Here is a 12239-nt window from a genome sequence, read left to right as displayed (position 1 = left end):
GTGCACCTGGATACAGTTACTTTAAGCGTTAAATAGAGTATGTTTGTGCCATTTGGTGTGTAGGTGCATGCATGGGAATGTGCTTGTTTGTGTGTGTGTGTGGGCTGCTGCTGTCAGCTGAGCCGTGTCTGTCACTGAGCCTACAGCAGAAGTAGGTTTCTGGGCCTGGCGTCGAGTCCCAGCAGAACTGCAGAGCCCACAGAAGGCATCTGAGAACCGCAGCTCAGGCTTCCTGCCTTCATTAACCCTTGTAATGAGGACAGAGACAGTGGGGCGGGTTGTGCACGTACACCTCCGCAGTTCTATTCTTCTTCTCTTACTCTTTGTCTCTAATCATCCGTAATTCTCGGAGCAGCCTGCAACACTGTTTCCATGGATGATTTTTGCATAATTACTTAAATTCTTTTCCTTCTGTTTTCATGAGGTCTAATTTAGCTAAAAATACTGTGGCTAAATTGTGCTGAGATGAATAATGAATGGATATTTGGAATCTGAAGTTGAAGCCAAAAGTTCAACTAGGAGTTACTGAGAGTGCATTTAGCTAAAACAACACTTTATGGATTACCATCCTTTTAAACAAAATTTGGAAAATAGACTAAACAGGCATTCCAAGAATTTTGATATGTTTGATACCCATCTGCAGCGTATACACTTGAATGTTGCTATAAAACCTGATGGTGAGAGAAAAACATACAACACAATGTGAAGTGCTGTCTGTGGGCATCTGATATGTTCTGTATACTCAGTTTGCCCACTGGGAGCTTACTGTGATCACGTACTGCAGGATATTATATTTCAGTGTGTAATACGTGCCACTAAAAGAGAAGGAATATATCAAGTTTCACCCCCACTGTCTCAGGGCTCACTGTATCTGACAGGTGGTATTTTTAGCGCCGTCCCTTCTCCTTTGGGGTCACCACACTCTCGTATCTCTCGGCCAGCTCTTCACCTTGGTCATTTTTTTTTATGATGATCTGATCTAGTTGCTTAGAAACTGACCGACCTGCTGTGATGTCATACAGTTGCAGGCAGGATGGTATAGCTGGATTGGCCTGATCGAGAAGATAGACAAGCCATAAGTGGCTTAAGTCACGGACACGAGCTCTGTTTACACACTCAGAGACACGGACGTGCACTATGCTGGACCCCAGCTGCCAGCCTTGAGCCTCACTCATCCTTAGGCACAGAAGATAAATGCCCCACACTTTTTAATAGCCTCATCAAGATTTCTGCTCATGCACCGCTAGCCTTCAACTCTAGGCAACAATCAACCCGTGCATGAAGTGATGCCACTCACTCATCTCTAATGTTGGTTCCCTTCTGTTTCTGAGCCTGTCATAATTGTCAGTATGTGTCTCGGTGGGATAAGCACAGGCACGAAGTTTGATTCCCGCAATAACTGCTTATATTAAAGCACAGAATGGCCAAAATTAATGAATCGCCAGCAATATCCTGTCCAGTGTTGGGAAAAGTACTGTATTACATATTATTTTCCATTTTACCTACTCTCATTAAACCTCCTCCATAAACTATCATTTGGTGTAATATAAATTAAAGGTTTCAACTCCCAGTTGCTAGAATATCTCCAAACACCGTTTCCTATGTTTTTTATGAATGGTCAACCAGATAAACATTCCCAGTCTAGTCAAACAATTATATGTTCTTAATCCAGCCTTATGCATACACAAAATTAGCTCCTCATCACCCAGCTCACTAATGACTCCCCTCTTTAGGCTTTGAATTAATCCACTGGATCATAGAGTGGCTAATTTACTTACTGAGAGACCAGGATTTCACTGTTTATATTGTTGGCACATACTCCACTACAACCTGAATTGGGTCCTTCAAATACCCTGTTTTTTTTTTTTTGTTTTTTTTACACCAGTGACAGCAGAATGGTTTCTGTCCAAAAGAACCAATAATATTATACTAAAATAAAGAGGTATGTTATTTTACTGCATTGCTAAGAAAACTAATTTGCATTTTATAACATCTTTTAGTTACTTTGGCACCAGATCTTGACCCTGTAGTCACTAGTATGGGTCAGCGTCATGACCCACTGGATGATTTGTACTGCCTCTGATGATCCCTACACCTCCCACTCTCATAATAAACATTTATTTGTTTTATGGCCAAATACCTGCAAAATAAATTCTATTCTGATTAGACTCGGCTTCACACTCTGAGCAGAGGACAGAAAATGTTACTGTGATAAACCCTTTCCTACCATAGCGTGCTGACATCATAGTTCTGATTGTAAACCAGTTACTTCAGAGTCTTTGTCCCTTTCTGTGAAGCCTTGTTTCGAATTTCTTGTCCAACTTACTAACATAAGTGTGGCATGTTTCTCCTCTTAATTCTCAACTTAGTGAACGGTACATTTTAAACAGAGGCAATATGTAAGAGAAGAGCGGGGATGAGCCACTTGTTCAGTATCTGCAGTGCAGCTCTCACTTCTCAAACTGCATTGTTGGCCTTCTTCTCCTCGTTGGCATAGCTGAAGAACTTTTAATATCTTTTTATCTCCCTCTTCTGTTTTCTCTGCAGCCTCCTCCTTCTTCTCTCCGTGTCTCCCATTTTCTTCTCTTTAAATCTCAGCTTTTATTCTTCATCCTCTTATATAATGCTTGGTTTTCCTCTTATCAACACGTTTTCTCTCTTCCATAGCTCTTCATGCTCCCTTTAATCTCATTTCTCTCACCTGCCTTTGCTCAGTTTTTTCCAGTCCGTCTGTTTCTTGCTGTCAACCTGCCATTATTTTTACGGCTATTTAGTCCCCATTTAATTAGCACACTCGGCATGCACCCCCCCAAATCCAAGAGCTGCAACATATGGCAGTGCTCTCTTTCCCACACTCTTGCCCTCTCTCTCTCTCTCTCACACACACTCCCTCTCTCACACTCCTCTTCTCTTCTCTTCTGTCTCTTTGTGTGTCCCTATGCCAAGCAGCCTATCTTAATTTTTCATTTTCTCCCCTATTTTTTCAGTTTTGTCCCCTCCCTGTACCCTTTCTTCTGTTTGGTCTGTATCAAGCTCTGCAGGGACTGATGGGGGTGCCACAGTGCCTCACTTGAAAATGTTGCGTTTCATTTGATGCAGGGTTTAATGTTTCGCTCATATGCCAAACATTTAGCTGTTGCTAGTTGAATTATCATTTAATAGATTAAATGTTTATGATGTAACTTTTCGTTCTGCATAGGAGGATCGTGGGAAACAAAGTCCATGTGCTCCTGCTGATCTGCTGAGTCACAGCTACTCAGCACAGTGTGTGTGAGAAACAGAATGTGTGCCATGCACCTACACAGTGTATTTGCTACTTTACAGTGTGTTTGCAGAAAATGACATTGATGATAAATGGAATTAGAGCATTCTGCAGCAGAAAATGTAACCACTGCTGCTTTTGTGTTCTAACAGGTTATTTACAATGTGTTGTTTCTGGTTTTATTTGCGTCTGTCTCTCTCTGTTTCAGTCTGATAGTTAGCTTATGTGTGTGTGTGTGTGTCTCCTTCTACCAGCAGAGAGTGATTGTGGCAGATTGGAGGGCTGTCTGTAGTCAGTCAGAGGATCCTCTGCCAAATCAGGATCGATGGCAGACATTTTGGGCACTGGCAGGCTGTTGAGGAGCTCGTCAGACCACAACTTCATCACACACATACACAGAACTCAATTTCCATTGAATCATTGTGTCTCAGTTTCATGCTCTCAGTCGCAGGACCATGACATATCTCATCCATAAACTGTATATGGAAATGTCTTATCTTCTATCTCTTTATATATAGTCTGATCTCAAGGGTTTTGTCTAATCATGCCATATAAAATTCTGCATCTGTATAGTTTGAACTTCTGTAAACTGACTCATTTAATTAAAAGCTCATAGTAAATAGCATTTCCAGTAAATTATTGTTGTATTTTTACTTCCTGAGGTTTCATCACCACATCTGCCACAATATGTTTGCCTTCTATGAGTAGCTTCTCTATATCTTTATATCTGTCTTGATAAAACCCTTGGGTCTGCTGAATTTAGTCTGCATGTTGGCATTTTATCATGTAACTCACATTGTCCTTTACTTCAATATAGAAGTTTTATATGAGTTTTTAAATTTATTTACAGCAAATGTCCATCCATCCATCCATTATCTGGGTCACTGGGTGCTGGAGCCTATCTCAGCTGTCATTGGGCAAGACGCGGGGTATGCCCTGGACAGGATGCCTGTGTATCTCAGGGCCAACACAGAGAGACATAATCAGACAGAAAACCATTGACACGTAGGGGCGATTTATAGCCAACTCTATAGTTAACCTTTAATACATGCCTTTAGATTGTGGGACTTCCTGGAAGAAGCCCAAAAACAAGGAGAACATGCAAACTCCGAATTGGAAAGGGTGCAGTCGGCCGGGGATTCGAACCAGAGACCTACTAGCTGTGAGGCAGCAGTGCTAACTACTCTACCACTATGCTCTGCAGCAAACGTATTATAGGATAATATTTTAATTGAGCTTTTCTTGGCTTTTACTGGTAATTTGGGGGGGAATGGGCTTCTCCCACCAAATATCAGAGCAAAGTTGGATCTTTGCTGCTGTTCTTCATGTTCTATGACAGTTATTAAAATATGTTCATGTTTTCCAATGCTGCTCTGACAAAGCAAAACAGTTGAAAATGCCATCTTTTAGTTTGAGAGGTTTTTTACTTCCTGACATATAGACCAAATGATTATTGAGAAAATTATCAGAACAGTGATTGACCATGAAATAAATTGTTAGTTGCAGCCCCTAATCTAGGTAAATCCTATGAGTAATAAACAAACTCATTCGTAAAAGAATATGAATAAAATTTATATCTATCTATCTATCTATCTATCTATCTATCTATCTCTGTCTTATGCCTGCTCGCTCCAGTAACACGTGTACATACACGTTCAGCTCCTTAATTCACACACAGACACGCATATACATGCACAGTCATCTTTGAAAATAGGTTTAAGCCAACAGATTGAAGGAGCAGAGAGATCAGTAAGGAGGAGATGAAAGAAATCGGTGGAGGAATGGGCAATTTGCGGTAGAGGAAAGAGAGGAAGCCAGATAAAAGCGAGACGGGATGAGATCATTTGACAAAGTCGATAATGAGGAGAGCAACAGAGATGAAGTTAAAGAGCCCTCCCACAAACACACACACACACACACTCTCAAAAAAACAACCATGAAAATATATGGAAGAGGGTAGTTGAGGCTGATGCAGTTACGTCCAACTTATTTCCTTGTGGGAACTGTGCTGCCTAATTCCTTGTTTTTTAATTATTTTAATCACTGCAAAAAAAAAAAAAAAAAAAGTTGTTTTCCATCAGATGCATGACAGACATAAAACGAGCTCACACTTTGAGAGAAACACAAATGCCGCTCTAGGAGAAGTTTGTTATCCCCCTGTGGAAAGCAGAAGCTGTTACATAAGTTGTTATGCAACACAGCATCCAGCCAGGCAGTCTGCTGTGCTGGTTTGAGGTGAACAGTGCGAACTCAGCCTGCTGCACTGTTAATTGGCCTCATGTCACTGCTGCTTCCCTCTCCTCTATTTATTTGTTAGCTCTTCCTGATTTCCCTTGTCCTCCCATCCCTCTCTGTCATTTCCCATTCTGTCAGTTGTCTGATGAGACAGGGTTGTGCAGTGGGAGTTCATGTGATGTCCCTGTTGCCTCTTTCAGATTGATTTCTGCCTACTTTCCCGTAACTTTCAGCCAGCGTGGTCCTTTCCCTGCCCGCTTCTGTGTCTCCGTTTGGTCTAAGGAGATTATTTAAATCCCCCCAGAGAGTAAGAAAATGCGTTTTGGATGTTTAATTTTGAGACTGAGAACATTTCAACCAATATTTTAACTATTTCTGGTAGTGATGAGGTATGTTTAGGGGTTCTAATCATACACAGCCTTCACTACCTACTGACACCGATTTCTATACACTATCTGCAACACATTGGTTGCTCCTTTGCCATAAATATCAAACCTACGTAGTTAAACGTAGGTTTAACTACGTTAATGAATGTCCGTTAATGTCCGTGAATGTACGTTAATGAATGTCCCCACCCTGAGGACACATACTGTTGGGGTTTGAATATTAAAGCTTACTCAATCACTGTCTTTGCTCCTTTCTTTTTTCTTCACCTTAGATATTTCGCAAGCAAATTTCTTTCCCTTTTCATTTCTGTTTCGTTTTATCTCGTATCAATGCATCCATCTGTTCTTCTCCCAGTCTGGCTGTCTCTCAGTTTCCATCTTTCTTTCGGTCTCTCTTGTCTCCTTGTGGTCAAGTATTTCACAGCGGCACAGCAAGCTCTGCCTGCCAGCTGCAGCTGATTCAGCACCACGGACAGCTACATTGAGCTAAGCTCCCCTGGCAGAGTGCAGCAACAGCTTGTCCCTCCAAAATGTGGTCTTTCTGTGGACAGGATTATGTTGACCTCAACATGTCCTCTGTGTAACCACTGTGAGTCTATTGTGGTACGGGAGATTAGTGGTTGAGTCTCCAATCTCTTTTACGTTTTTTATTTTTATTTTTATTTTTTTCCCGCCTGGCTTTGAATTCATCTGTTATCCTTAGTCTCAGAGAAATAAAGCGCTGCTCCTTATAAGAGAAAGACCAAACATAAAAAAAACACACAACAGTTACATTCAACTATTGCTGCAGAACAATGGCTGAAACTAACATTTACACATTAAAGAAAAGTTATGAAAACAGTTTATTAACGACTCATTATCTGTTAATCATGTAATCGGTCAAAACATTAATAATATCTGTAGATAAATGCATGTGCCCTCACACTTTTATGTCTGAGTTGCTGTCAGAAACTCCAACAAAAAAAGCGAGGAGCTGATGGATCATTCCTCAAGTAGACCTGAAATCTGACAGGGAGACAGAAATAGCAGATTTAAATGAGCACAGCGAGCAGTGTTGTCACTGATCATTTGTTCCCAGCAGATGATTCATGGGAGCTGCTGGTGAGAAGCAGACAGACTGTTTAAACACAAAAAGCAGAGATTCAGAAGGTGGTTTATATGTGTGTATGACAACGTGCAACCCAACCCACTGTATGGGCGTGTCTAACATACAGTGTGTATTCTCATAAATGGTGATTTTAGGTGGGAAGGTGTCTTGGTAGTTGTGCGTCTTACTGTTACAGCTTTTGTTCTCTTAATTTTCACATATTTCCCTTCATGTCTATGAGAACCCAAACTACAAATCTGCACAGTGGCACCACGGCCATTCCTCCTTAAAGTCAGTCCTGTGAGACCATCTTGTCTTTCTAGCTTGTATGTCACGCCCTCATTTTAGTGATGCTGCCGCTGTAAAACAAAGCCTTTTGAATTATAGTTGTGTGGAAAGACTTACCAGTCGCTCCACAGCTTGTGGTTATTAAACACTGCCACCATGTGGTGTATGTTGCTTGTGTTATTCTGTTGGTGGTCTGCCTCCACAGCTATGTTCAAATTTTAAATTGTACGAATTGTGCCCGTATTTGACCAGAACCAGCCGGATTCTAGATGTGATATGCATTTAATCTTAAAGAAACAAAGAACAAACAAAGGACAAACAAAACAGGGAGTGTAGTTGTTTATTGCTGATTTCCCACTAGGTGGCGTGCTGAGAACATACATGGATGTACAGAGAAATGTTTCATATTTGTTGTGTAAGACATGTTTTAGGAGGAGATGGATCTAGAGGTCACACCTCTTTGGTAATGCAGTAGTATCTTTGTGTACAAAGAAGATCTTTACTGTTTTGTAACAATTAAATATCAAACGTTTTATATATCCATTTTTGGAGCAAATGGAGATGTGCGGTCCATCAGTGATAGTAGCAGCGGATGCAAGGAAAAGAGGTTGGTTGTGTCAGACATAGGATGTGTGACACACAACCTACAAACCGAACAACTGTACTTGATTAAAATTAATGGAAATGTCTTACTTTAATATGTGTGAGAGGTGATTGCGGGGTAATGGATTTGTTTGCTCTAATTTTATTCGCTCCTCCCCTCTGTTTGTCTGTTTGCTTTTTCCTTTCCTTGTTTCAGCAGCAGTGGCTGTTGTGTAACTGCACTGGGTCTCTGAGAGAACAGCGCACCAGAGACATCAAAGCAGCTTGTTTTGTCATTGGGTTAAAAAAAAAAAAAAAAAAAAAAAAAAAAATAGGGCTCAGAGCAACATTTAGGAATAGATCCCCTCTATTGCTCTCTTCCCTTTGTCTGTTTGCTTCCTCTCTAAGTCGAGGGATTTGGGGATTTGGCTTCATCTTTGACTGTTTCTCATCTCTTTTTACTAGCTACCTCTCACCTCCATCATTTATTGATCCATCTGTCTTTACGAACAGTTTAGTTCCTCTCCGCCTCAACATCATTTTTTTTTTAACAGGAGATAATTGTGTTCCAGTATCAGGGATTTGTGTGAATGACACAGTTCTGTAGAGTAACATGCCCATAGTAGATAAAATATGAATGATGAACGGTTCAGCGTTCACATCGTGCTATAAGTGGCACACATCCGCCATGCACCAGCGCCAAGAGGGCATCATCGCCATGGCAACCATACTTATTCACACCCTTTCACACCCTACAGTATGTGTCGGTGCGTTGCTCCATATTAGTTTAGCCTCAGCCATAACGCCGCCCACTGACGCTGCCCTATATGAGGCTGCCCCCACTTTCCCCTCACTTCTCATCACTCTAATTACACTTTACATATGTCCTTGTTTACTTGACATTTCTGGTGTAGTACAGTTTCTATCTTGGGATGAACGGTTTCAAAGAGCCTCATTCCAGCAAGCTCCTCTTGGTTGCTCTGGCAGCAGTAGATCAAGCCTGAGGATGTGGTCTGACTCATTCAGAGCAGCAAAGCAACATCCCTCAGCTCCCATCCAACAAAAACCCTCTCTGACAGGAACAAATAGGATTTTTGACATTCATTAAAGGAATTAGTGTTGTGTGAAAAAAATGGGCCTTTTAAAGAAGTCTTTAAACTCACCAGTGACACACTGATCAAGCAAAATGTTAATACCAGGGGCTAGACAGGGGTTCCTATGGAACAAAGTAACACTGCCCATAGCAGAACACACATAGCCTTACAGCTTGCTGCACATGGAGCAGCCTGCCCATGTTGGCCAATATCCACTACAACATTTAAACTACCACCAGTGTAAAACAAAATACTGAGAGAAAGTTATTTGGCAACAAACTTGAAAACTGATTAGGTCAAATCAAATATTTGCCACTTCTCACTGCTTAGATATGGGGATTTTATTCTTTACTTTATGTTATTGTACGTTTACCACCATTGTGTTTTGAACTGTTTGTCAGACTGAACAAGCTCTGTATAGAGATCACTTGGAGCTCGGGGAAGTTGTGATCGTCATTTATTTTTTGATGTTGCACTGAACATTTTACAAATTAAAAAGAAAATTATATTATTATGTAAAAGACATGTTCATGAGGCCGAACATAATGGACCGTGACTTTGTCGAAGGTTTGTGTGAACATGCAGTAAAAGTTAAATGAGTGAACAAAGACAGTTTAGCAATTTTCCCAGCAGAGCTGATATAAATAATGTAAAGAGCGACTCCCAACCACCACACCTTTTTATTCAAGCCACAATGGGGAGTGAGGAATTTATCGGCTGTGATAAAGTGCAGTGTATTGTAAAAAGAATAATAAGGCTTCAGATCCACATGAAGAGGTTTACATTGTACCGTTTGATGCATCATTTAATTTGACCACTCTCTGTAGGTCATGCAGCCTGTGTAAGTTCTTTGGAAGACGCATGTCACTTTATACCAGGCTGTGTGGTTAAAATATGATTAGCTATACAGAAATATTTTGTACTGACACAAGGTATATTGGACTGTTACGCTGGATTTCACAGTTTATTATTTATTATTCATTTAATATCAATTAATAGACTGACGATAACTCGTTTTGTCAGACCAACAGTCCTAAACGCCAAACTTTTAATGATACAAGACAAAAAGCAGAGGACCTTCCCTTGTCAGAAGCTGAGAATGCTTGAGATTTTTCCGGCCTTAATTGCAGCTCCAAAAGCAGTGCATTAATGAGTTTAGCCTACATTTATGCACAGCAGCTAATGATCATTTTAAGTGTTAATTAATGTGAAGATTGTAGCTTTCATTAATAAATGAATTGTTTAGTCTTTAAAATGTCTTTAAAATTATGAAAAAACAATATGTCCCCTATTATTACCCAGAACCCAAGGTCACACTTTTAAATTAATATTAAAGTGATATGCAACAGCAAGCAATATAAAAGTGATATAAAGATGAAAATAATGGAAATACAGCAGCACAAAGAGAGGTAGAAGTGGCCAAGACACCCCGGGGAAATGTTAACAGCACCAGCATCTGTATCACAGCCATCTTGTTAGGAAGCTGAGCTGCTCGCCTCTGAAATAATCACCAACGCTGTATCTGGGGATATCAGGGAACAAAGCAATATACACTCTGTTATGAAATTGGAATAATATTTCTTACTCTCTCACTCACTCACTATCTCAAACACACACACACACATGTATGTTTTCATGTGTGCTCAGTCAGAAATGTACATCTTCGTGTGATGTGTTGCTGAATCTGCTGAGCCTCGATTTGAAAAGTTAAAATGATCCATACTCCGCTGAGAGTCTGTGTCTGAGATTAAATTTGTTTTTGCTCTCCCTGTTCTTTCATTTAGTGTCTGTGGGGGGCAAAGCAGGATGACTACCACACACACACACACACACACACACACACACACACACACACACACACACAGAATGTCCTTTTCACTCTTCACTGGGTATTTTGTTGATAACGCTGTTATGTCAGCTGTGACTTTCTTTTAGGGTGTTGATCTGTGGCTAATAGGAATCTAAATGGATTCTTGGATTTTAATTGCCATGAAAATGCAATAGCAGTAGATTTGTGTTTACCTGCTAACTCCAGGCAGTGCTAGACATGCATGGAAGGTAGATTGTAATGGGTCCTAATAGGTTTTTAGTGCGAGATTTGTCATAGTGGCTGAATGAACTATTGTCTTCTCATAAATCCCTCTCTGCCTATCGTGAAATATAATTTAGAATATTGATGGCCTGGTATTTAAATGTGATGGTCGGCCTGTGGGGTGCAATTAAAGTTATTTGAGTAAATCATGCAGAGATTAGATCATATAGAATTAGTCAAATATAAAATAATGAAGAGCAGCATCTTTCTTACTCTATTCATCATAATAAACTGGGGCTGAGAGCAAGGGCGAGTGTACGGACTGAGAAATATGAAACCGCATCTATCTTGTGCAGACAGAAGGAACATGTTAAGAGCTTGTGTTGAACATTTGTGAGTAATGTAGTAATCAGTAAATCCCCACTAGATGCCAAAGTAAAACCCTTTTTAATGAGACCGTTGCATTGTACTTAGTGACCTGTGCCTGTCAGCATGTCACTGTAGGTTCGGTATTATCTCCACAGTATGGGGTCTGTCAAAGAATGACAGTGACTCATTAAAATTGCTCTTTTTTTGTCTGAGTCAGATTTAGACTTAGTCAGCTCTGTACTGAACAAAAAATCATAAAGTTTTAACTTCTCCCTACCTCCTCTCTCTCTCTCTCTCTCTCTCTCTCTCTCTCTCTGCTCTTTCCCTGTCTTAGTTACTTCTGTTTGTTATTCATTGCCATTTATGAGGTACAAGTTCTTGCTTCTGTGAATGTCTGGTTCACATGCCACGGTGCATCATCAAATTAGCGAGTCAGCAAGGTCTGATTATAGACGCTTGATGGACTGATGAAGCACAGAAACAACACAGTCACCAATGAGCATGCCTGCAAACGAAAACAGACACCACTGGCGTTCTTTATCCATCTCCCGAGGGGTCCGTGCATGTGCCTTTTTCACCTGAGCACAAAGTCAATTACGCAAGCATGTGCAGAGCAGAGCAGATGTGTGCATAATGTACTGTATGGGTCCACAGTGTCAGCCTACAAGGGAGAATTTAACCAAAAACCATCAGCTGGGAAGGTGATGTTGTCCCAATTCTTCTTGTCCCTCAACAGATAGTTTATTTCTTTTACGTCACAGCACTGTTCACAATGCCATTGTTATTAGCAGGCGCTGAGGTGAATGTCTCCATCTGTGTAAGTATGTAGCTCACACTGACTTCAGTCAACAAAGATTATGGAAATACTCATTAAACTGATTTCCGTCTTTGTTTCCCAGGTGTC

General features: G+C 40.6%; 1 protein-coding gene across 8 annotated transcripts in view; it reads left to right on the top strand.

The window, feature by feature from the left end:
* dclk1a (doublecortin-like kinase 1a) overlaps window positions 1–12239 on the top strand; it is a 44797-nt gene that overhangs the window by 4328 nt on the left and 28230 nt on the right. For all 8 annotated transcript variants that reach the window (XR_010912115.1, XR_010912116.1, XR_010912117.1 and 5 more), the window contains exon 4: window positions 12235–12239. This exon is cut by the window's right edge and continues 95 nt beyond it. Coding sequence is in view for 4 of the 8 variants with exons in the window: in XM_067492204.1 (XP_067348305.1) it covers window positions 12235–12239 (5 nt within the window). In the remaining 4 variants the exon portion in view is untranslated. The remainder of the gene's footprint in view (window positions 1–12234) is intronic.

Source organism: Channa argus, chromosome 22 (assembly GCF_033026475.1).
Source record: "Channa argus isolate prfri chromosome 22, Channa argus male v1.0, whole genome shotgun sequence".
NCBI lineage: Eukaryota > Metazoa > Chordata > Actinopteri > Anabantiformes > Channidae > Channa > Channa argus.
This window is presented reverse-complemented; position numbering and strand designations above follow the sequence as displayed.